A 25,193-nucleotide genomic window follows, 5' to 3' on the forward strand; every position below is an offset into this window, starting at 1 on the left:
TTCCTGACCCCTGACATTTGACCAGCCCTGCTTTCAAGTACCCTCTGCTCTGGGCCCTGCTTAGCTATGTTTTTGTGGAGTCACCATGGCAATGTTGCTCCCTAGCTCCGGGAATAGAAAAATGGCTGCTGCTGCCCCCATCAAGACCAGACCCCAAGGATAGCACTCAACTCTAATGTCTTCCCTCAGGATCATGTCTCAATTTCAAGGAGATTGCCAGAGTCTTGGGTAGGTGTCCTTGACAGGTACCCCTGTGGTTGTGGTGTGTTCCTCCATGGGGCCGCCTTCCTAAGCTAGTGAGTCAGCAGCCAGCAACAAGGGCCTTGTCTGTGTGGTGCTTCCTGCTGATTGCTCCATGGCCCCTTTTCTGGGACCTCCCAGGGAGCTGGGAGCCAAGAGAGAAACCAAATGTCTATCAGTCCTGGTGACCATGGTCAACTTGTCAGTGTGGTAAGGCATTAGAATATGTCATTGCCCTACACCACCATGCCTCCAGCCTCCAAAAAAGCCGCCTCTGGGTCTGGGGGCCACTTTTGTGCATCTTTGCATTCCAATGAATGGCTTCTGTGGCGAGCTCAGCCAGCCGCAGATCCGGACCTCCACAGTGTAGGGCTGGGCTGCTGGGCACAAAGGGGCACTCTGCAGGAGTGGTGAATAATGGCCCGCCCTTTCATCGGGAGGCTAACCTTTTGGCAGCCACCAGCAGACTGCATTCTACTGTGCTGATTGGGGAGGACAATGCTGTACTGGCCTTTGAATGGACACTGCCACCAACAGCGCTGTATTCACAGCAGTACTGGGAACCGTGTGAGCATTGTCTGCAGGCCCCACTGAGCTGCAGGAGACAGTGAGGAGGCTGGGATTGAGAGGCTGGCTGCTCCGTTTAATCTCCCTGTCCAGCCTGTAGGTCCCTGTCTTAGTCTGAGATGAGAAGTGGGGGCATTAGACCCAGGGATGAAGAGTTTTGCATCCCTGTCCACAAAAGAGAAAGAAAGATGGTATTAAAACCAAGAGGCACAAGTATGTCATAACTTTTCTCCAAATCTAAGATGATTTTAATAGAAGTTATAAAGAAACAAGTCCAAGGGTCAACTCTGACACAGCTCTCCAGAGCCTCAGCTGTGAGGTATGCCTGCCTGCCTGCCTGGTTGTACTACAGCTCTCACATGCAAAGACACCTGACACATCCTGGAGCCAGGGAGGGACGGAGACCTCACTGCAGGACTGCCTTGCTTCACATTCTTTCTTTTTCTTTGCAGGTTTGTTTTGTATTGTTTATCTTCTCTCTCTCTCTCTCTCTCTCTCTCTCTCTCTCTCTCTCTCTCTCTCTCTCCCTCCCTCTCTCTCTCCCTCTCTCCTTCCTTCCGTTCGTTCGTTTGTTCGTTCGTTCGTTTGTTGTTTTAGAAAGGAACTTACTCTGTAACCTAGGCTGGCCTGGTACTCACAGCAACTCCTGCCTCTGCTGCCTAAGCTCTTGTGAGCCACCATGCCTCGCCTGGCTAGCCAACACTAATTGTGTCAGATAGTAATGTTTTCTGTGTTTGTGTACTTTATAAGGTTTTAGCTTTAAATATCTAGTTATGAAAGACTTTTAAACTTTTAAGATTTATTTTATTATTTATGTGTATGAACACTTTGCCCAAATGTATATCACATATGTGCCTGATACTCATGGAGGCCAAAGAGAACATTGACTTTCCTGGGACTGCGAGCCACCATATGGATTCTGAAAATAAAACCCAGGTCCTTTATAAGAGCAAAACATATCCTTAACCACTGAGCCTACTCTTGCCTAAAGTCGAGTATGGCCACACATGTATGTATGTGTGTGGAGGGGTTATGTTGTCCTGAGGCAGCATCTTAGAGTGTTAGCCCTAGCAGTCTGAACTTGCTTTGTAGACCAGGCTAGCTTTGAAAATCTGAGTTCAAAGATCTGCCTGCTTCTGCCATTTGAGTGCTTAGATTAAAGACATGTACTACCATACACTATTAATGAAAGATTTTAAAAGAGAACCCATAGGTTGTAAAGAGTGTGCCAGGCTCTGAGAAATTCAGCCAGGTCCAGAGGACTAGGAAGTTGGAGGCATCTGTGCTAGGGCCTGGGGATGCTGAGAGGCCTCCACCCTCCCGTGGCTCTAGGAGGTGCCTGCACTGGTCACTGATGTGCTCTCTTCTTGACACAAGGTTAGCCCTTTGGGGGCACCTGGGGTGACTAAACCAGGACCCTGAGGCAGCAACTGTGAGCATGCCCTGAAGCCTTCCTGAGTGCTCGGCCCATGAGATGAGATTTTTTTTCTGCCAAGTGACAGGAGCCTTCAGTGTCCTCTTTGAAATGTGGCCTAGCTAGTTCAACAGAGACATTTTTACATTACAACTGTGAAGCCCTGGCATAAAGCACCCCTCTGTCCCCCCATTATTTTCTCACAAACACAGTCCATTGTCACAGTGCTGAAGTTAATTTGATCAACATTGGGACATTTAACTTTTATGTCCAGTGAAAAGAGTTGTTTCATGCTCATTTTGGGCATTCAAAGGAAATGATTGCCAGAAAAATAATGTTCCTCTGGACAATCCGGAGCAATTAGTTTCCCAGGGAGAGGCTATGTGACGCCGGCTGCCACACAGCCCCTCTTTGTCGCTTTATGGATGGTCATCCGTCAGCTGTCAGACTGCTCAAAGACCCCTCCAATCTAAATGTTTCTCTTTAGGCCGTTCCCAGAACTCGCCTTGCTGTTCAGTGAGCAGAAGAAAAGCACTGTGTCTCTAGGCAAAGGCGAGCTCCCTGCTAAAGATCTAGGTCACTCCAGAGTGCTCTGCTGTGGCCAGGCACAGAGCTGTTTCTTGCACCTCATTTATTGCCCACTGCCCTGGAGAAGGAGTGCAGGTGTCTCTGTGGACTGTGCCTACCGGAGGCCTCGGGGAACCCATTGTCTGGCACTCACCCTACACAGCAGAGTTCCCATAGTAAGTAAGGCTTGCTGTGTGAATCATTAGCCCGAAACCCCAAGGCCTGTGCCAGCATTGCCATGAGTTCGATCGGGAGCATGGTGGCTAGAACATGTCAAGGCCAGTTGCAGTTGAGTGAGCTGAGTCTGAGAGGCTAGTGTCTCAGGTGATTGATGAAGTTTGCAGTATGTCCTTCATTTTACAAAAATGGACCCAGGCACCCCAAAGCATGTAGAGCTACAATGGAAAAACGCTCAGCTCTATTCGGTGATTGGCATGGGCATTTTGCCCTCCTCTTCCCTCTTCTGAAACATAAAGCCAAGTAAGGGACCATTGGTGCCCTGTGTCTGTGTCCTGAGCCTCTGTGGCTGCACAGTGCCACCTGGATGCAGTGCCACCTGGATGCAGTGTCTGCATTCCATTGCATGCTTCACTGCTTATGTCTGACAAGAGCGCACCTCTTTTCATTTTCCATGCCTCAGGCTTAGGTTGTCACACATGGTAGTTTTGGTTTGTGTTCTGTGTATGCGAGTATCAGTAGCCATGCTTGAAGAATGCTGTGAAATGGCTTCCTGATCCTCAACTTCCATCTTCAGCATTGTGTCTGCTCTGGTGGCGTCCCATCAATTGCTTCTTGGTGGAGCCTCATTGTACTCTTGTTGAGCCTCCCTTTAGAGGGTCTCAGTATCTTATTAAAAGATGCCTTCCCCACTTACCCACTTCTGGCCAATCTTGGGGAGACAGCACAGTTTTTCTTTCCCTGCAGCTGGTGAAGCTGAGCATTGCTTTGAGTGCTCACGGGCGTCTGGCACTCAAAGGGCCTCAGTTTCTGGAGATCTCAGCTGTGGTTTTCCCTGCCAGATGATGCCTAAGAAATAAAGCATTGACAGGAGGCTAAGGTTCTTCCGTGTAGCCCTGTGGCTTCTGTGTAGCCAGTGGAGGTTTCTTGGTGTAGCAGAGGTGGATAGGTGAGAGAGTACATTCAGTATCTAGATCTTATGCTTAGAAAGCAAATAGGAATGGTGAGTCTAGAAAGAGAAGCCAGCCCTCTAGCCAGAGGTGCAAATGTGAGGTTTGTAATACTCATGCTACAGGTACACAGGACACAGAGTTCTCCCAGCAGCTGAGATACTATTTCCAAGTGGGACGTGCATCATCAGGGATCCTGGCTTTGGCAAGGTTGGGAAAAACTAATGTGGGTATGACCTAGGATGTCCCTAGCACACAGTGAATGTCCAGCACATTGCCAATCGGAGGGAAACCAAGCCCTATCCAAAGGAAAGAACCCAATCTCTCATAATTCCACCATTGATTTCAGTCTTTACTAGGACACTGGGAAAGTAGATGGATTCTAAGTTACAAGGAGCCTTGACCAGCAGCTTACAGAGTCTAGGTTATGTTCCATGTCTTCCCTGCCTGTCCTGTCCTTTTGTCCACAGCTAGTGCCCAAGGGATGGATACTGTCTCAGGGAGCTCTGGATGCTTCAGCAAAAGGCTTCAGACAAGGGACTCAACTGAGATTCATTCCCTGTGATTCTGGAGGTTGAAGTTCAAGCTGAGGGCAGCAGGCCAGGCCCTAAAGATGGCCTATGGACACTGTCCTTGCATGTCTTGTAGAGAGCCAACATCTCTGGGGCTTCTTCCTGTTATGTCACATCCCCTCTGGCCTTCTTAACCTCCATAGCCTTCTTAAAGGCCCCTTCTCCAATGCAGTGGCCCTGGGTCATTCTCTAGAAGGAATTCATGGACTAGAAGCCTGCTAAGACAGGGGCTGCTATTCAGGAGGGAATCAGTTTTCATAGGCCAGGGTTGGGATGGTAGCTCGTTCACCAGAACCACGTGGCCCAGATTCTCAGTGTTGTGCCCCATGAAACAGTCCCGTATGGTGTTATGGGGCAGGAGCCTCAGAATACCCTGGGTGTGATGGCAGTTGCTGGAGGAACGGGATGGAGTGGCAAGATAGAAAGGTGTCCATGTTGTGAGGTTGCTGTGCTTGGGAACCCAGTCAGTGAGGAGCGCTGTGGTCGTTAGGATCAGACCTGAGGGTGAGCTACCCCAAGCCATGCCAGGTGTTCTGAGGACCTACTACCACTGGGGTTTTGCCTCTCTGCCTCTGAAGTGTTCTCTCTCATATCCCAGTCAGACCCTCTGAATTGAGGGTCCCCAGGGTTTCAGGCCTCATGGGGATAAATGTTGTCCCCTAGGGGTTGGGTGAAACTTTGGAGTTTCAGGCTGGTCATGCCATTTATTTTTCTGGGTGAATTTACTTTTGTTCAGTGACTGAAGCACACCTGTGAGAAGCTGGTTATTAGATGACTTATGGAGAGGAGAAACTTAGGAAATTAAACCACCCTCAAATATTTTGGGTAATTTAGCCATTTTATATCATCAGTGATTTTGGCCACTTAAGATTATTTGATCAGCAAACATGATCTGTCCCATAGTTGAGGACAGAACCAACTTTGGTTGATCTCTAAGTTTATATGGACTCCATAGTTAAGTAAAAGTATAATGCCAAAAGACTTGTCGTCCCAGTGACTGGCTGAAGACTAAAAAGGGAAGGAAGCCAGTTTACCAGTGTGTTCTATGCACGTCAGTGACAGGACTGACAAGTCATGGCCAAATCCACCTTCCACACCTTTGCAGCTCCTTGGGATGAAAAAGCAAGCCAGCTGCATACAGGTTCCATCTCTTACACTGTAGGATGTTACAGTGGTGCTCTCTGTGGCTTCAGTGACCAGAGAGACCCTCAGAGGGTCCAAGGCACCTCTGCATGTAGATGCCATAGAAGTGACTACAGCTGAAAGGGTGGCTTTCACGGCGACTTTGCCCCAGAAATCCGCAGCCCACTGCATTATGGGAGGTGATATCCTCAAATGGGGAACAAGGCCCCTGGCCAGATAGAGAAAAGACACCCTTCCCCCTGTGGGGCTGTCATATCCTGGAATCACCTGTCAAACAAGGACACCATTTCCAGGCCTAAAAAATTGATTTTTATGGCTCTTCTTGTAATTCTCTTTCTGAATAAGGCACATGATATTGATGTGGACCTACTTTTTAATCATAATAGCTACTGACAAGGTAATTAATTTTAAAACAACTCTTTTTTTTCTGGTCCAAATGGCACTATGTAGAAATTAAAAGTGAGTGCTGTGAGGGCCGCTGGCCTGGCACTCAGGCGATTGCCTCAGCCCTGACAGCCCCTTTATCTTGCTGCTTCTGTGCGACCTTCAGAGATGGGTGTTGTTATTAATTGGCTTGGGCTATTATATCAAAAAGAGCAGGGCAGGAAAGCATGATAAAGTTTAGGTTTTTAATGATAGTCTTACAGGAATCAAGACATGCCAGTGAAATTGCCTTCCCGGGTCATCACAGGCCCAGCATGGGCCCAGCCAGGATCCATCAGCACCTCGCCTGTGAGGAATGGCCCCAGATGCAGCCTTCTCTCACTGCACACACAGGAATCTAAAGTTAGTGCACTCAGCCTAAATCTGAAATAGGCTTTTAAACTAATTTACCTTAACATGGATTCTGCCTTTTGATTAGCCAAGTATATGTGCACTTCTATAGTTGATGGTTTCTTTTCTTTCCTTTTCTCTCCCCCCCCCCCTTTTTTTCTTTGTTTTATTTTGTTTTGTGTTTTTGAAATAGGGTTTCTTTGTATGACCCTGGCTGTCCTAGATCTAGCCTGACCTCACAGAGAACCACCTGCTTGTGCCTCCTGAGTTCTGGGATTAAAGACGTAGTGAAACCCAGCCTAGTTAGCTGTTTCTAAGACCACGCCTTCATGCTGCTTCCTAGACCTTTGCTTTCACTACATCAAAACTTAGCACGGTCTATTGTGTTTGATGCTCATACTAGCTAATGAGACATAACAAGGCCCTGGCTCCTGTCCCACACATGAGCCTGTGGATCCACTTGTCCACATAGACTCGCCTGAGTGTCCTGTAAAGTCACTTCTCCCATGATGCTCTTACACTTGTTCCATACTCTCTGGCCTATGGGTGTCATTGGCCTCCCAAGGGGCCTCAGCATAACCTCTGCACAGCTTTGAATGCCTGCCTGCTGAGTGCTTTCTGACTACAGGGAAAGCCAACATGCCCCTTTTCAGCGCAGAGCTTGAAGTGGTTCGCGTACACCATAGTAGAAGAGACAGACAGAACCCTTGAGAGTGAAGATGCAGTGCACAGGTATTTGGCTCAAGAAGTCAATGCTGCTGAACACAAGATCATTTCACCAGCTCTGTTCTTGTGCTTTCTCTCATGGTAGATCTTCTGGATTACAAGATAAAATTATAGATCTTTAGACATATAAAGTGTTTCTGTCCAAATGTGGCCGTGTTCATTCTTGCACCTAGTACAGCCTAGAGCTTTGCTCTGCTTTGTTTGTCTTTTATGAGAAGAAGCACGGTGAAGTATTTATATATGGCACGGTGCCATGGGCACAGCATTGTGGGCACCAGAGCTGCTGGTAACCCCCAGCTCAGCCCCTACCATTGCATTTCCCTCCCCCGTGTTCTTTAGGATTCTCCAGTTCTCACTGTGCTCAGCCAGCCTGTGAACATAGAGGTCTGACTATTATCCGATCTGTAGAACATGCCCTGAGAAATGGAGCTGACTCTGCCATGGAACCTGGCTGCCCACTTACCTGCCCAACTCTGTCTCCATTGAGAGCCTCTGACCAGCTGCTTGGGAGGAGAGGCCCAGACCTATCTTCAGAGAGTCCACTATGTCCAAGCCATGGGAATCTCACAGCTGTAGCTGGTCCCAAACTGTCTGTCTCAAGTGTCTGGCCATCTCTCTCCCCCGTCCCCCAAGAGGAGAGCAAACTGGCCACAGTAAGGAAGGATAGTCTAGGACTCCAGAAATAAAATGGAGATGTTGAAAACAGGTTGAGCTGTCAACTACCAGTAGCCATATGGTAGCCACATGAATCAAAGGTATATAGAAGTAGGTGTTTATTTTAAAATCTACAGAGAACAGCCTCGTGCTGACCTATATTGTGTGATGTGAGGCAGCCCAGGTAGGAAGTACGTGGAATACTTAATGACAGACCAGTCAGCCCTGTAGGAAAGTCAGGCCAGAGACTGTCCCTCGCAGATTGTCCCACACAACACTGGGAAGAACATGAGTGGATGGAACAGAAGGAGCAGCAACAGGCCTCAGGAGGGAGCCCATGTCATGGCCAAGCACAGGGCCGGCAGGTCACAGATCATAGGATCAGAGTCCAGTTCCAGGAGAGAAGACTTCTTCCCAGCCTGGACCCTTGGGTAGAGTTCTCCGTCCCTCAGAAGCCCTGGCAGCACAGTACTTCCCTTCTTCACAGGCACCTGGCTCCCTCCCAGAGGCTTCATTCTGCCAACCCAGGGTCTGGACGCCTTCATGCTCTCACTGCAGACCAGTGGACAGTAAGCCACATGTGTTTCACACTGCAATGAGCCTCCCTAAAAGACAGGGCTTCAGTAACTGCTACTCTCCAGGGTTCCTGGCCTCTCGTACCCCTTGCAACTTGGGTTCAGCTCTAGGTACCTCTTTCCCCCAAGGCTGTACCCCTGTTGGTACTCATGCTGACAGTAACTCACCTGTAACAGAGTAGCAATAACCAAGCCACAGCAGGACACATCGGGCTTCCTGGTAGCCACTGGATACCTGAGTCAGTGTGATTGAGAAGGTCTGTCTGACTGACTGCTGCCTGGTAACCAACTCTCCCCTCCCTCCTCCCTTTTCTCCTCCTCCCTCTTTCCCGTTTCCTCCTCTTCCTCCCCTTCTCTCCATTCCTCCTCCTCCTCTGCTTCATGTGTGTGACACGTGTTTGTGTGGTACCTGGATGAATATGAGCACACAGGCAGAACAAGGTGTGGCCTGTCTTCCTCTGGGAGTCTCTACCTTGAAACAAAGTCATCACTGAACTGGAATTTGGCAGTTTCGGCTCCGCTGGTTGGCCAGGAAGCAGGCTTTCAGGTCTTCCTGTCTTTACTCCCCTCATCTCAACCTAGGCGCACACATAGCCACAGTGGCTTTTTAAGTAGATGCTGGTGATTCAAACTCATGATGATTCCAAATCATCAGGTCACCCAGTGAGCCACCTCCCCAGCCCATCAAATTTATTTTATTTTATTTTATTTATTTTATTTTAAACATGAACCTGTCTCCTGTTCTACCTTGGACTTCATCACAGCAGGTAACATGGCTAAGGCTGGGGTGGCCAGTGAATTCTGCAGTTACTACAGAATGTCCTCTGCTGCTAGACAGAACTCATGCTTTTGTTTTACTGGTGTCTGGTCAGTTAATCCTGTGCTGTAAGTGGTCCTTGTTTCACTTTCAAATCAGAAATCAGGACCACCTGCCCTGCCTCAGAAGCAGGAGAGCTGTTGATCAGTTGCCACCAGCTATGGCCGTTGAGAAACCTGAGCCTCTCTGTGAGGGAAGCTGTTATGTGTCCTTAAGCCAGATGTTTGTGTGTATGGATATATTGGTGGGGGAAACTCTTCATCAAGTGATTGTGATTGGAGAGAATCTGTGGAGAAGGTTTTCAGCAAAGCAACATGGGCTAGCCAATATACTATTCCAGGGATTCCCCACTGTGTGTGACTTGGAGGCATCAGGGCAGGATGTAGCTACTGCAGCAGTAAGAGAGCAGGCCCAGTTGGGCTGGTTGGCATGCAGCCCCAGTGACCACTGTCTCCATTTCTCCTCCCAGAATCATCGACCAGCGATTTGAGAAAGTTTCCTACTTTGTCTTCGGTGATTTCAACTTCCGCCTGGATTCCAAGTCTGTCGTAGAGGTAAGCATGGGTTTCCTCCTCAGCTCGGGCATTGAGTTTCCTTGAGGCAGAGCAAATTGTGGCAGAGAGATGTGATCTGTTTAGGCCACTTCCATGTCTCCATTCTCGCAGATGCTGATGTTTTAGGTAAAACATCTTCATGTAGAAGTATTTGTGCTGTGGTGAGAGTGGTGTGGTGTGGTGGTGTCTGCTCAGCCAGTTAGCCATTACTAGCCTTAAGAATGGGCATCTCTGTATACTGCAGGCTCAGTGTCCCTCACGGAAAATAGCCTGGGGAAGCCACTGTGTCCTGCCACTCTGACACCTGCAGAGCTGGGGAGTGTTGGGTTCTGGGCTGGGTCCCACCGGGATTTCCACTGCAGAGTCCTCATCAAACGCTAGGCAACTGGTGGTTCTACTTCATGGAATTAATTGAGACTCTCTTAGTTTGGGGAACTCCAAAGCTATTGACTATACTGTGGGAGGATCTCCAGGCTGGGTGCCAGGGTCCTGGAGTCCCTAGAGTGACTGCAGCTGGCAGACTTTGGCCCCAAGACAAGTGATGCAGCCTGAGGTTGGAAGAAGCCCATGCAGCTAGGGTACCCTGCCAAGGGAAGTGAGCCCTATGGTGGTAGTTTAAGGACTAGCTTTCTCTGTGTGAGGTCCATGTCTGTCACCAGATGAGTGCTGGCATCCGGAGCACTAAGATAGGTAACTGGGTGCCTGCTTTCTTGCAACTATATCCCACCTTTGAACTTTCATGTCCTCTCTGCCCAGGATCCTTAATGCATGTGGCAACACTAGGTAATCCATGTATAGGGGCCACATTAAGAACAGCATGAAGTCATGCAGTACTTCACATTACTGTCTTCTCATTAGTAGTCTCCATTCCAAATATTATCACACATTAATCTTCTATACTCAGTAGAAAATTACTTTTTAAAGACAGAGCTGAACAGATGTCTCCCTTTGGTTGATAGAAATGAGTGATGTGCCATTAAAATCCTTCTGTGTTTAATTAAGCTGAGGGTACCTCATCAGGGCAGGCCCATGGGGTACGTTTTGAACTTTGTAGTGCAAGAGGTCTGTTAGATGACCAGTGGGTTCAGGGAGCTTCCCTGAATATTCAATGGGTTCAATTCTTATCCCTGGATGCTTAGCGGGTAGTAATAAGGAGAGATCCTATTCAGTGGGTAGTGGAAAGTGAGGGATCCTGGGTGTTCAATAGCTCCTAGTAGCAGGACATTTTTTTTTAAACTCTTTGCTCATACTTTACATTCTGACCACAATTTCCCTTCCCACCCACCCACCTCTCCTCTCCACCAAGTCCACTCTTCCTCTGTTCCCTACCCCCTCAAAAAAAAAAAAAAAATCAGGTCTCCTAGGGATATCAACCAAACATGGCATAACAGTAAGACAAGGCACAAATGTTTATATCAAGGCTGGACAAGGCAACCCAGTAGGAGGAAAGGGGTCACAAGGGCAGGCAAAAGAGTCAGAGATAAACTGTGCTGCCATTCTTAGGATTCTCACAAAAACACCAAGCTAGCCAGCCATAAAGTATCTGCAGAGGACCTAGTTCAGACCCACACAGGCTCAGTGATTACCACTTCAGTCTCTACAAAATAGCAGTGCATCTTAACCCAGCCTTGGAGGAGGAAGGAACAGCTCCTCCTATGGCCTAGGCAGTTGCACCCTTCTGCTGGCTTGTAGCGTCTGTTCTCATTTTGATACCAGAGCCTGAAAAGAGTACTAGTAAGACCTGCCTGTGGACAGACATCTCTCTCACTGTGTCCAAAGCTGTTGAAAGTATACCAGGAGGCAAGATCTTCACTGAAGGTCCCCATTCCATCCACATAGCAACCAGAGGCTGGAAGACTCATTGCCCAGACCCCCACTCTCTTGTTCCTGAGTTCTGAGCTGAGTTGCCAGCTTGCTGCTGTTCTGTTGCATACAGTGCTTTCCCTACCTCTCCAGGAACACTTCTTGGGTAGAGAGGCTAGTATGGAATAAATGACTCATAGAAAACCAACACCAGTAGACCCAGAGCTGCTTGTGATTGGGAAAAGTTCAGAGAAACTTCTTCACAGTCGACTTTTCCTTCAGGGTGGAACACAGAGAGAAAACCAGTATGGACAGACTCAGAATAGCTAATGGGCACCTTCCAAATCTGTCCTTCAGGGTGTGTTTCTATGGGAGGCTGTCTGGGTAAGTGGACATGTGGATATTCCATATACTAAGTCTGTGTGTTCCAGGAAGGAACTCACCAGAGCCATTGGCTTCTCTGTCAGCCCTGTGTCTCCTTGTGGTGCCTGGACAGAGTTGCACAGCTTTGGTTATCATCAAAATGAAGCTAGTAAGTGCCCAGGAGGTCATCAGTCTGCCCTGTACCACATAGCTTTCTATTAGTGTCTAACCAGGGCTATGTTGGCTATTTTGATGAGCTGGAGGCAGGGAGACTGGGAAGCCAAGTGATGGGCTACAACAGGCACCCCTGCGCACCCCTGTGCACCCCTGTGTGGTGTGTGGGAGACACCCTATCTTCCAGCTGCCTCTCCTTTGCTATGGTTAGAGCATGATGGAGACTGGAGAATGATTTTTGAGGACTTAAAGAAAGCACCAGAAAATCTCCCTTTGCTGCACAGGCCACATATCTCAAAATATGGATGGATGGTTACCTTGTGAGCAGTCAGGGTTCTCAGAACCCATCACTCAGCATTGCCCTCTGCTCTGTCAGAGGACTGTTGGCCTGTATGGAGAGCTGCTGGGTGTTAGATATGTCTGGAGCTCTGACTGGGCTGCACTGGCCTCATGGAGGGCGAGTTTATGTCACCTGCTGGCAGATTGATGCATCTGCAACGTCACCCAAGTCACCTGCAGTCTTCTGATTCTAAAGAAGCAGTGTCCAAAGGAAAGTTTCCTGCCTGAGGCTCCTACTGCAGTGGCAGTCTCACTGAAGAGGCTGCTGGCCCCTTTCCTGAACATTGTCCCTACTCATGCCAAGCTGTCAGGTGGCGTTAACTACTGCAGTGACTCTGCTGTGCCATCCCTTCCAGGAAGCATGGCCCTGAGCATCCAGGCAGCTAAGGAGCCAAATTTCTAGTTTCATTTTTCCCAGGCTTTACAGAGCCAAGTGTCTGAACTAGCCTGTGGCAGGCCTGTGTGACGTTTTAGTACAGATGTAAGGACCTTTGTATTTGAGGAAATGCCCCCATTGCTATCATGTTGCACTTGGATTCAGCGTCTTCACCCAGGAAGAAAATGTCTTTATTCATTGTGGAAGCCCAGTTCTGGGGGGCCCACAGTGCAAGGTCTCCAGCCAGAGACCCAACTGGTCTTTGCAGTGCTCCACCTGTGGCACTGTCCCACTCAAGACAGGGGGCAGCACTGATCTGCTGTGCAGATTCCCACAGAAGGAGCAGGCAGTGTCTCCAGCGTGGGGAAAGGACCCAACAGTGCGGAGAAGTCTCTCCAGCCACAAGCAAGGTGCCCACGGTGTCCGGTCTCTTTGAAGCACCTGCTGTCTTTGTGCCAGTCACCTCCAGGTGTCAGATGACACATAGAACAGGAATATATGCTATGCTCACACTGGGCTCTGGGCCTTGCCTAAGGAGAGTCTGTTGCAGCCGTGTGTCTGTTGTGGGTGTTTTCCTTATGCTCACCCTTGGCCTGCATTTCCCACGAGGGCCGCTGGCATTGGTGTGAGTGATCATCATCAGGTTTGCTGGACTTTAATGAACAGCACCCTTTCCAGCTTCCTGCTCAAAGTCACTGAGATGGGACAGGATAGCCTTGGTGGCTGTAACACCCCCACAGAAACCTCCTCCTCAGGGAGGTACCCACCACAGGGCATTGAGGTCATTGGCACTGGGCACTTGCTGTCCTGGTACACCACCTGATGACTGGCTCTTCCCTCAATCACTGACCTTGGTGGTCATCTCTTCCCACTTTAGAAGCCTGGAGATCCTTCTCCCTACTATTAGTCTGAGACTTACAAAGGAGTGGGAGGGAAATCAGTAGTTCTTACACAGATTATTAGCTCAGTAAATGCATGAATATATTTTAGATCTGCATAATAATTCTTGGAGGGGTTTTGAAGCTCTTTAAAACTTATGGATAACTGCTTTTATCTAGCCAATAAAGCATATTATCACATTTTGAATATACTTTATTATGTAAGTAAGCAAACAGTAAAAAAATGTGGAAAACAATTTTTTAGTGTAGGTTGTTAAACTCATTAAAGCCCATTCAGTCGGGGATGTTACCAGCCGTGGCATGTGGTCCCACTGCCCACCTTGAGAGGCCTGTCCTTCCACACTCCCCAGATCCACTGTTCTGTCTACTGTCTTGCTCTACTACATGGACTCTTCTGCCTCCACCCCACCTAGGACCTCCTGAGGACCCACAGAAATTGTGCAGCCAGTCAGACCAGGCTTACTGGAGTATGGTCTATGGTGGTTTCAGTGGGTTTTTGACAGAAACCCCAGTCCACAGAGGTTTGTTTGTTTGTTTGTTTGTTTGGGGGGATGTCTATTTCATGCTCCTTAGGGCAGCCAATAGTCACACATGTAGGCATTCAAGTTTCATCCACAGGAAACAGGAGTGTGGGGACCCGTGATTGTGGCCTCTCTGTGGATTTGGAAGGACAACTTACTGGGAGCTCCCCAGTAGGTTGATGCTGGCTTCTGAAGTTCTACAGAAAAGCAGATCACGACACTGACCCTCCACCCTCCAACAGCTTGAGGCACAGCAGGGCAGATGTGACTCTGCCCTTCCCTCTGGAGAGTGGGTTTCAGTTTATGGACTGGTACTCAGAATACCGCTTATGGTGCAGCAGCAGAAATAGGCACCCCCCCCCCCCAGGAACATGAGTCCTGGAGTTCCCAGGGCCACCGCCATCATTCCAAGGACTAGTGGAGAGAAGTCATTCACCGGAGGGAAGTCCACGCCCAGAAGCATTGACCAGCAAAGGTAGTATTGGTCCCCGTAGCCAGGGCCCGTGGGAGCCCCGAAGTTTAGATTGAAAGCACAGAAGTTGTTCTGGGACCCAAAGAAGGCTTGAACAATTGGTGAATGAGGGAGAGAAGATGCCAAGGTGGAGCGAAGAGTGGAAGCCTGGCAGAGGACTGATTCTTGGGCTCGCTCCTCCTCAGAGAAAGCTACTGGTCGCCATTGCATGAAGCCAGATGAAGAAGAGCCCCATAAGAGCTGGTTCAGCTGGAAGACAGCAGGTGCATATTCATCATCGTTGGAGTTCCGTTCATTCACTGAGGGGCAGTCAGGGCCCTGTCCCAAGGTGGCTACCTCTAGACCAAATAGGGAATGGTTTCCATGAGGAGAAGCTCCAACCAGGGCCACTTCTAACTGGCAGACATCTGCTGTGTGCAGGAGGCGAGGGAGCTGAGCAGGTCGACCAGATCTAGAAAAGGCCTGGACCTTGAAGGTCAGGCTGCCATTGGCAAATGCTCCAGTAGGATCATCTACAGGGCGGCCTTGAAAAACGGTGCTCAGGGTAGCAAGATCCAATGAGTTGGTGATATTGTTCCAGGAGAGCTTGGCCAGGGGTATGGAGGGTATGGCCTTCCTGGAGGCTGTGCCCCCTCAGACTCATTGGTGCTGTCAAACTCAGGCAGCCTGGTGAAGACGAGAGGGGAAGAAAACTGGGTGCTATTCTTGGGGAGCACCATCAGGGCCCCAGCAGGGTCAGGAGACAGCAAGAGACTCCAGTTGACACTCAGGACACTCTGAGTGGTGTTGGTAGCCACCAGCACCACAGCTAGAGGCCCCAAGCTGCTCCACACATAGTGCAAGGTGGAGTTGCTGCCCACTGCCCAGATATGAAGCAGGTTCTGTGGATTTGGTCAGCCGGAGATAACCTCCATAGATACCTTGCGAGTCTCTTCTCCCAGCAGGCCAAATCCCCTTAAGAATTTCTGTACTCTTGTTTCTGCCAGGTCACCTCCAAGTGACTTTCATATTTCTGAAGAAAGAGTAAAGAATGGGAAGAGTAAGAAATCAGAACAGTCACAGACAGACTCACTCACAGGAGAAAGGTGTGCTGCTCAGAACACAGGATGCCCTGTAGAAAGGTGTCCTCTGGGAAAGCTGTCCCAGGCCTGTGGCTAGCTGGTGCATGAGATACCTAACACACTGGTATGTCATCCATTGGTGGCTTCCCCCCTAAAGTGAAAGTGGAGGTTGATTTTTCAGTGTCTGGCAAAGACTAGACGCTTTGCTTTATTTTCTTAGGACACTGGGTCCCCACCCAGAACAGAGCCCCCTCAGTACTCCTGTCATCCTGGACAGGCCAGGAGATCCCAGTGTTTCAGGGAATATGGCCCATTTGATAGCCCTGCCTCTTGGGGTCTCACGCCATCACACTCGCTGGCTAGATTCATCAGAGGTTAATTAAATCCATCTCCAAAACAATGAAAGGCCAATGAGCTAAGCCCAATCTCAGTAAATTAAACACATTAAATGCAGCCATTGTTCATCCTGCTGGGAGGGCGGGCTCAGGCTCTAGGGTGCCTCTGGGAAGAGACCAGCCTCTAGGCTCTGGAAGCTCTTGGAGCACAGTAGAGACCTGCTTGTCACTTGCAGTGAGGGAGGAGTGTGGGGATGGGATGGGAGGGAGGCCTGTGAAAGGGGCTCTGTGTGCAGGCACTGCCCCAGGAAGAGCAGCTTCTTATGTTTCAAATGCAAATTAATGCAAACATGCTTGCAGAGCAGAACTGAAAAGATGATACTGTGATCAAATTTGGCACCGCTTAAGCCATAATTAAAACATACACAAATTAAACACGATTATCCTGCCGTGTAACAGGACCACGCGCCATTACTCTTAATTAATAATGCAGCCTCCAGCATGGTCCTGCTGCTGGGATTGCTTGGAGGGTATGTTTTATGCCTTGCACAGTGGCAACTGGCAGCTGGGTTGTTCAGCTGGCCATGGTGACGCAAAGTGACAGCGGTGCCAGCCGCTCCTGTCTCTGCATGGTCTGGGCGCACCACACCTGCTGTCCATCACCTCCCTATCAGTGGTGATGATAGATGCATTTTTGGAAGCTCGTCTTTTTCAAAATCCTGTTGCCAGTTGTTGACAGCTACATGCTTAGGTGGCAGCTGTGCCTGTTTTCGAGCAAGGCCCAGTGAAGGCACCACTGTCTCAACAGATGCCTTCCAGAAGGACTCCTGGGACACAGGGCAGGGTAGCACTGAGGTGGCCGCAGTGTTGGCTGTGCCAGATATGAAGAATACTTCAAAGGTTCTCCAGTGTGACGAAGACCATTGCAACAGCAAGCTAACTCAGCTTGCCGATAACCAGGCACTACTGGTATCCAGGAGCTCTTATGATGTTAGCCAGCCAGGTAATGTTGCACCAGATTATTACTTTTGATGACTCTAAAGGACCCCATCTGAGAGTCCCAGATGCTCTTGCCTTTACCAGTGGACTGTTTTTGTGTGGAGGCCAGATGAAGTGCTGACTACCTATGGTCATTGGGTTCTTGTTAGAACACTCTGTGTGCCCTCGTGTGCACAGCCCACAAGTTCTGTGAACATGTTCTAGACCATACAAAGGGAAGGGGCTTGGGCCCAAATGTCCACCAGCATATCCTCAGGGTCTTAGTGAATAGCAGTGGCTATGGCAACCATGTCCACCCCGCTGTGTGTGTAGCTATGTAAACTGGTCAAAAGTAAGTCCTGTTCCTCGGCAGTTTCAGTGGTTAGCCTTGCTCTCACCCTCGCAAACCTTGGCAGCACTTTGTGATATGGGGCTTTGCCTGTATTGTAGAGAGTGATCCGTGGTCATTTAAAGCTTGGGCTTCATGTGAAGTGGGCACTGCTGTGTTAGAGCCCAGTAGAGTTTCCACAGGCTCTTCAGGACCTACTTTACCTGCTCAGCAGCCCTTAGAATTCTCTCCTAAGTCAGAGGACAGATAGATCTGCACCATGGCCCTCACCAGATCCTGTAAAACTCTGTACACTCAAGTTAGTCCCCTCCAGTGAGTCATAGTGGCAGCCCTTCTTCCTCTCTAGCTAGGGCTCCCTCGAGCCCAAGTGGGCATTTTGTTCCTCCTTTGCAGGCAGTAGACTGAACACTCAAGTGACAGTAGACTGAACACTCAAAGAGGGTACACACAAAGTACCAGCCAACTTGAGGGCTTTGAAAAATAATGGCAGCAACAGAACTCCTAATTCACACCATTAGATGTTTAATGACTTCAAATGGAGACCTCAGGTCGGACCATTCCTGAATAAGGTCAACAACATCAGCTGTATTGCAGCAAATCATAACAAGAGTTTAGATTTCATATTCAGAGTATTTACTTCTACAAAGATTACTTTGAATACTTTAATTAGCCACTGATCCTACTGTTTTACTATCTCAAGATTCTAGTAGAATAGCTAGATCTTTGGACTCACTGATCAAAATATTGTCTGGCTGCATACTCATGGTCTGCTGCAGCTCTGAAGGCCTGTGGGGACTTTGTTCTCTGCTTTCTCTATCCTTCCCAGCCGTGTGAGCCTGGGGCATCTGGAAGGAGTCCTGCTGCAGGTCTAGCCCCAGCCAGGACAGAGCGTAAGCCATGGGGGCAACACAATCTTGTGAGATACTTCTGGGCTGTGGGTGCTCACACAAATTGTGTGAACCTCAGCTTGTGCCTATACTCTTATAAAGTAGGTCCTGTCCTACCTGGGTGGGATAAACAAGTCACTCAGGCTTATTAGTGCCACTAATAACCTAGACACAAATACCAGCTGCTACAAGGCAAGCCATTTTTGGAGAAGAGATGACAAGGTGTTATGATGCTCTGTTTTGGATGAGCAGTTGCTGTTGTCCAGCAAGGAGAAGGAGAATGGATGGGCCTCTGTGGATACTGATAGCTTCCCAAACAGCATCCATTGCTGACGTATGTCTGTGCAGTGAACTATGCACAGTGGGCCTTTTGCCCAGCCCTGTGACCTACAGTAGGCCTCCTGTTTCAGGTAGAACCCCATTCTAAAAAGCTCAAGAAATCTTATAAAAGCCTGTCCCTGGTTTTGCTGAGTCAGCCTGAACTGCTGGCCTCGCTGAGAGTGGACTGATCAGCTGCCCACAGTCCTATAGCCACCAGTCCACTCCCTGTGCTAAGGGAGGCTGTCTACTGCTTTGTCCCCCCACCCCCACTCAGTGATGCACACTTGGACTGTTGAGAGCTATGGAACACTCAGGTGTGGGTTGGTGAGGGTGCTCTCTGGGCTGTGCTACACTAGGCACCTGAGAGGCTATAGATATGGCTTTGTGAGCCTGAGCTGCCGTAACTACAGCCGTGACTGCAATGCTGGCTGCAGATCTGGCCACAGAACAGCCTCCCTATGGGACAAGGCACCCAGTGACTCCTGTCTCGACTTCAAGGGAAATGGACATGTAGCAGGGCTAATATCGAGAAGGTGTGTGTGTGTGTGTGTGTGTGTGTGTGTGTGTGTGTGTCCAAGATAAGAAGGGTTGGCAGGGTGAATTCAGTACTGTCTATATTGCCATTTAGCCACAAGTATTTGTCAAACACAGTTAGACCTGGTGCAGATTTATCCTTGCCAGCTCTGGTGGCTTTTACCTCTATAAGGATGGCAATGTCTTCTCCATGTGGTGTCCTATGGATTTAGGACCCTGTTCTCTGCTACAGAGGGCATAGAGCAGCAGTCAAGATGAGCATCTCTTATATGTGTGCTGACTTCCAATTGGGGTGCAGTTCTTGTCAGAGATTTGTCAGGATATTATCTTCATGTGATAAATGCAAGTTTTAAAATCACCTGTTTCCATCTTGGAGCTATTAATTGAGTGACCTGCCAATAACCCTATTTTCTTCTCCATGATAAGATTTGAAACAATGCCCATAGACAATAGCTGTCAAGGAATGGTTAGACAATGCTTGCTTGTGCTTTTAAATCCAGGTGGCTAGCCCGGACTGTGGCAGACTATGAGGACTATGACAAGTTAACATTTAAATCCCTGGTGACTGTTTCACAGTGGGCTGCATCTAAACCTAGAGCTTTGTCCACTGTTTTTTTGGTGAGACAAGGGTGTTCTGGATCTGAGATACTTGGCTCGCAGGCTTACAGTATCTAAGCAGCCTGTGTCGGCAGCATCAGTGGGGGACCTTTTTGGTTAATATTGCCAAGGAAATACTCCAAGGAAAATCATTCTGTTAATTTAAGAGCATATTATATAGTAGAATCTGAATTTATATTAATGTAACCTACATAATAGTTATTCTCTGGGTCAATTCTGCATTTCAGAAACATTAAAACTTGAGCTTAGTGGCCGGGCGTGGTGGCGCACGCCTTTAATCCCCGCACTCTGGAGGCAGAGGCAGGTGGATTTCTGAGTTCGAGGCCAGCCTGGTCTACAAAGTGAGTTCCAGGACAGCCAGGGCTATACAGAGAAACCCTGTCTCGAAAAAACAAAAACAAAAAACAAAAAAAAAAAAAATTGAGCTTAGTGGTAAGGACTGACCTTTGATATGGTTCAAGTGACATCTGCATAGAGCTGTCAGTATGTCTAGGAACACTTGGTAGGAGTCCTTACCTCCTTCAGGAGAGCCTCAGGCTGGCTAGAAGCTGACCCATACTCTGTCTATTTTCCTGACTGAAACTGAACTAAAAGCCTGAGATGGAAAAAATATTGAACCAGGGTGGGTATCTTCTGCACTGTATGTGACCACCATTTCTGTGAGGAACGTGTCATAGGCTCACATGCTCTTGTATAGGTCCTGGCTATACCTATATACAAGGTGCTTCTTACCACACATCAGCTACTCTCTGGCTGGCTGCCTAGAGTGGTCCAGGCTCATCATATGGGCTTCAGTTGTTTAAGCCAGAAGGAAGTTTTCTTGTTCAGGGTTCTTCCAAACCCATCATACCTACAAGTCACCCACAGTGAAAGCAGAGCCTTCATTGTTAGTGACCTGTGCCCTGCAGGCCGTGCCTTCTGACCCTGCGGGCCCCCTGTGAAGAGGCTGTGTGGTCAGAGAGATTGATAGTCACCTGCAGAACAGGCAGAGGCTAGGAAGGCAAGTGATCAGCACAGCTCAGGTTTCATGAGGAAGCTTGTTCCCAGGTCAGCTGCATTGAGCACCTGCAGGTGCCCACCTGTCCGTGCCCCCAGCCCACAGTGACACTGACTGATTAGAGTTCAGATGAGATGGGATATAAGCGCCATTTTTGTAACTGAATCTGGATGCTGAAGGGAGTCTTGTGAATGACAGCATGTGTGGGCAGAGTCAGGGGAGCCTCACTCAACACAAGCAGTTCTGTGTCTCTGTGTCTTCTAGCCCTGATCTATGCCAGCAACATGGGGCTGGATCACTTTGCCCAGGAGTTCAAGCTTTCCTCAGAGATGCTGCCCCAGTCATAGCACAGTGGGAGGCAGCTGGTCAAGGTTCACTCCCTGCCCCGCCCCGCTTGATATGAAATGCTGCCCCTCAGTAGCTAAATGCGATATAATTGTTGCCTGAACCCAGCATTTCTATATGGTTTCCATGCTGTTAGTTACCACTGTTGGAAGTCTTGGAGATTGTGACTCAAATGTCAGTGAACTGTAGTACTGTGAAGCAAAATTCATCTAGGACATAGAGAACAGACTGGTGTGAAGCACAGAGTTCACATGGGTGTGAGGGCCCAGTACAGCTCATCACTAAAGCTTGTAATGCTGCTCTGGGCCTGGCCTTCCTCCTCACCGCTGAAGGCACTCTTTTAAGGCTCATTTCTTTTTAAAGCATTGCCTTTCAGACATTCCTAGGAACATCTGTGTGTGGCTGAAATTTGGCCAGCCACAGCCACAACCACCCCTCACCCCTTTGTCCCCAGGCCTTTGTCCCTGATTTCACGCTATCAGAGGGTCTGCATGTTTTCTTGCATGAAGTTGTCAGAGGAATAAAGGCTCGGGAACAGGGTCATGTTTAGAGGATGGGCATGAAAAATTGGTAAGATGTATCTTTAAGCCCACCCACCAGCTGTTGCCTGCAGTAAGCAAAGTCAGGCCCATGTGAGGGGCAAGCACCCACACTACCTGAGTGGGTCCAGCCTGAGCTCCACGCCCTCTTCCCAGCAAACCCACTTTCCTTCTTTCCCTCCTCATTCATAGGCACACGCAAAGCCTCTGAGTGCCAGGCAGCCCATGTGCCTGTGAGTCAAGCACCATTTCCAAGAGCAGGAGGCCACTAGCTGCTTTTTGTGTGCTGACAGACTTTTAGTTACGACACAGAACCAGTCATCCTCCTGTCTGACACCATCCATGGAGAAGGGAAGGAACTCGGTGAGGGGACAGAGATCCTAGTCCCCAGCCAGGGCTTAAGCCAACCAACTATAGGCCGGTCTGCATCGATACCTGCAGCCCCCCAGAATATGTGGGAGGGGGGCATAGCCAGCATGAGCTTGTCACTGGACTTGCTTGCCAGGGCACAACATCTCTCAGAATATGTCCCAGGAGAGACAAGGACAGATTGGTGGACAGCTCTGGACCTTGCAAAACCACCAGGCACTCCATTGTCCAGCATAGGACTGTGCTCTGGGAGGGGTTGACACCTCCATTGTCTAAGGTAGCCTGTCACTCACCAGTAGCTGCACAAAGCTATGGGGGCAAGGTTTAATCCTGACTTTAGTCAGCAGATGAAAACCAGAGGCCAGATGTCCTCTGACTGCTTAAAAACTCAGAGCCTCCTGGTCCAGCTTTTTTTTTTTTTTTTTTTTTTTTTTTTTTTTTTTAAAAAGATTTTAGATGTTTTTTGCGTTTTTTTTAAGGCTTTGGGTTTTTTTTTTTTTTTTTTTTTTTGTGCTTTTGCTTTAAGGGAGCTTGTGGGGTAGGGGGTCAAGAGTTAATCACAATGCAGTGCCCCCACCCCCAAACATCATGGGCAGCAAGACAGCCATTCTAGGGCAGAATTGGAGTTAAATCACCCCGAGAGGATTAGGCACCCCTCTCACACCAAGTAGAACCTGAAGAGAATCATGCCTGCAACTCCACTTGCAGGACCCAGGAGACCAGGGGCTTCAATGCATACTTCATGAGCAAGCAGAACCAGTTTCCAGGCTTCCTTGATGCAGATATTGGCTGCTCTGCCAAACCAGCAAAGCTGCCAAGCCAAGCGTAGAAAGACACCACTCAGACCTGACCAGACTGCTTCTTAGATTTGAGGGCCGCGCAGGGAACAAACAACTCCTCAAAAGTAAAAACAACTGAAAACTGAGATGTCAAAGTAAGCCTACTCCTGGAAGCTGTGACATGCCCTGATCTTTTACCTCACAGGACCCTGTGGGCATGCTCCTGAGGCAGCATCCCCAGCCTGCCCACGATGGCTAGGATGGAGCAGCGCAGGCAGGGTAGCTACGACTCCACCTGGGTGGAACCCATCTAGCCACGTGGGTGACCAGGACCTACAGCTTCTCCTATGCAAGCCTTGCTCACCACTTCTGCTGTATCTCCTATGGCACAGTCACAGTCTGTGCCACTAAAAACCAGGCAGCTCTGGTTCTCACAGTGGTGGGGATAACTATCTGTTGGCAGCCTCAGGCTAGCTTCCTGCCATCCTCATTAGAGGTGCTCTGACACGGTCATGCTGGCTATGCCCCCCCTCCCACATATTCTGGGGGGCCGCAGGTATCAATGCAGACCGGCCTGTAGTTGGTTGGCTTAAGCCCTGGCTGGGGACTAGGATCTCTGTCCCCTCACCGAGTTCCTTCCCTGCCCAGGCAGGGTCAGTCCTGGGATGTCTCGTCCCTCTACAGAGATGCCAGGGAACCCTGGATGCCACCAAGGGATAGGCATCCATCCTGAGAAGTTTATGCATCTTGCCACCAGCAGATATCTTGGTCTGAGTAACAAACAAACATACAGCCACAGTGGGCTGTGATGGCACACACCTTAAATCTCACCACTCCAGAGGCAGAGGCAGGTAGGTCTCTATGAGTTTGAAGCCAGCCTGGTCTACAGAGTGAGTTCTAGGACAGCCAGGGCTATGTAGAGAGACCCTGTCTCAAAACAAACAAACAAACAAACAAAAAACCTTTAATGGTTAGTATGCACAGAACCTGCACACTTTCAAGCCTGACAGGGTTCCGGCACTGAGATGGGGACGTGGACATGAGCTCCTTTCTTAACCAAGAAGCTCTCTCCAGTTAGCATACACGTTTGCAAAGGAAAAATTAGTTTTCTCCGATGGCATCTCACCGAGTGTACAAACCACACTTTAGGGTAGGCCCCATGCCCAGCAGTAGATAGCAACACAAAATAAACTCAGCAGTGTTTTTGTAGATTTTTTTTTGTCTCATATTGCTTTGTTTGATTATTTATCTTATTGATCTTTTGTTTGAATATTATAGTTTCTAATTTTGTCTTTTTATGGGTTTTGTTTTTGTGGGTGTGTTTGTGTTTCTTATCCTTTTTCATTTCTTATTCTGATTTGTTTGCTCTTTAACTTTCCCTGTTTGTTTTCTAAAGAGAGAGAGAAAAAGAAGGTGTAGAATTGGGTGGGTAAGGAGGCAGAAAGTATCCGCGAGGGTATGGGGGAGGGAAAACTATGGGCATATGGGCAGAATGTACCGTTATGTCATTATGTGAATTTTCTTTTTCTTTTTCTTTTTTTTTTTGTTTTTTTTTTGTTTTGTTTTGTTTTTTCGAGACAGGGTTTCTCTGTATAGCCCTGGCTGTCCTGGAACTCACTTTGTAGACCAGGCTGAACTCGAACTCAGAAATCCGCCTGCTTCTGCCTCCCGAGTGCTGGGATTAAAGGTGTGCGCCACCACGCCCGGCATGAATTTTCAATAAAAACATAATAAAGTTATCACCAGTTAAGAATCTGGTCAGAGCACATCACTGGGTAGAAATTGGTACTCCAGGGCCTGCTTTTTCTGGAGACCTTTGTGACCAGGACACCAGATCCTGCTTTGCCTCCCTTGTCTGGATTCTTCCTCCACATTAGTTAGGGGTCCCAGAGCTGGCTCCTCACCATGGGGATCTAACACAGTGTGATGTTAACTACTCCTGCCTTGGAGGTACCCTCAGGCCAGAAACCCAGGTTATCCCTGGAGCTGGGCACCCACAGGGTGGGGCTTGGTCCCAACTGCAGATGGAGGTTGAAGTTGAGTGTCTCAGGCCTTAGGGATGGGGCAGTGACAGCCCAAGTGCCTTGAGGAGTGGCTTTAACATAAATGCACTCACTGTGTACCTCCTTGATGAATGGAAGAGGCAAGTTGGAGGCACCTTTGAATTTTCTCTGCCTTTGAGGAGTGAGAAGGCCCCTGGGTCCTAGCCGCTGTGTGTACCCGTTTCTATTCTCTGCCTTTGAGGAGTGAGAAGGCCCCTGGGCCCCAGCCACTGTGTGTACCCCGTTTCTATTCTGGCCTCTCCTGAGCAGTGGAAGATAGGCCCCACATCCGTGCTTCATCCCATGATTGTACCCATCACCTCTCAGTTCAGTCCAGGTGCAGCTGCTTTCCATGCTAGCTC

At 48.9% G+C, this 25,193-nt stretch overlaps 1 protein-coding gene and 1 pseudogene across 1 annotated transcript in view; one reads left to right on the forward strand and one right to left on the reverse strand.

Annotated features, from left to right (window-relative positions):
* The window catches only part of Inpp5a (inositol polyphosphate-5-phosphatase A), a 186,385-nt gene that overhangs the window by 135,578 nt on the left and 25,614 nt on the right, over window positions 1–25,193 (forward strand). The window contains exon 9 of the mRNA XM_021196094.2: window positions 9,646–9,730. Coding sequence (XP_021051753.1) covers window positions 9,646–9,730 — 85 coding nt within the window. The remainder of the gene's footprint in view (window positions 1–9,645; window positions 9,731–25,193) is intronic.
* Window positions 14,502–18,299, reverse strand: LOC110329257 (annotated as a pseudogene).

The sequence above is a fragment of the Mus pahari genome, chromosome 1, assembly GCF_900095145.1.
Source record: "Mus pahari chromosome 1, PAHARI_EIJ_v1.1, whole genome shotgun sequence".
NCBI classification, from domain to species: Eukaryota; Metazoa; Chordata; class Mammalia; order Rodentia; family Muridae; genus Mus; species Mus pahari.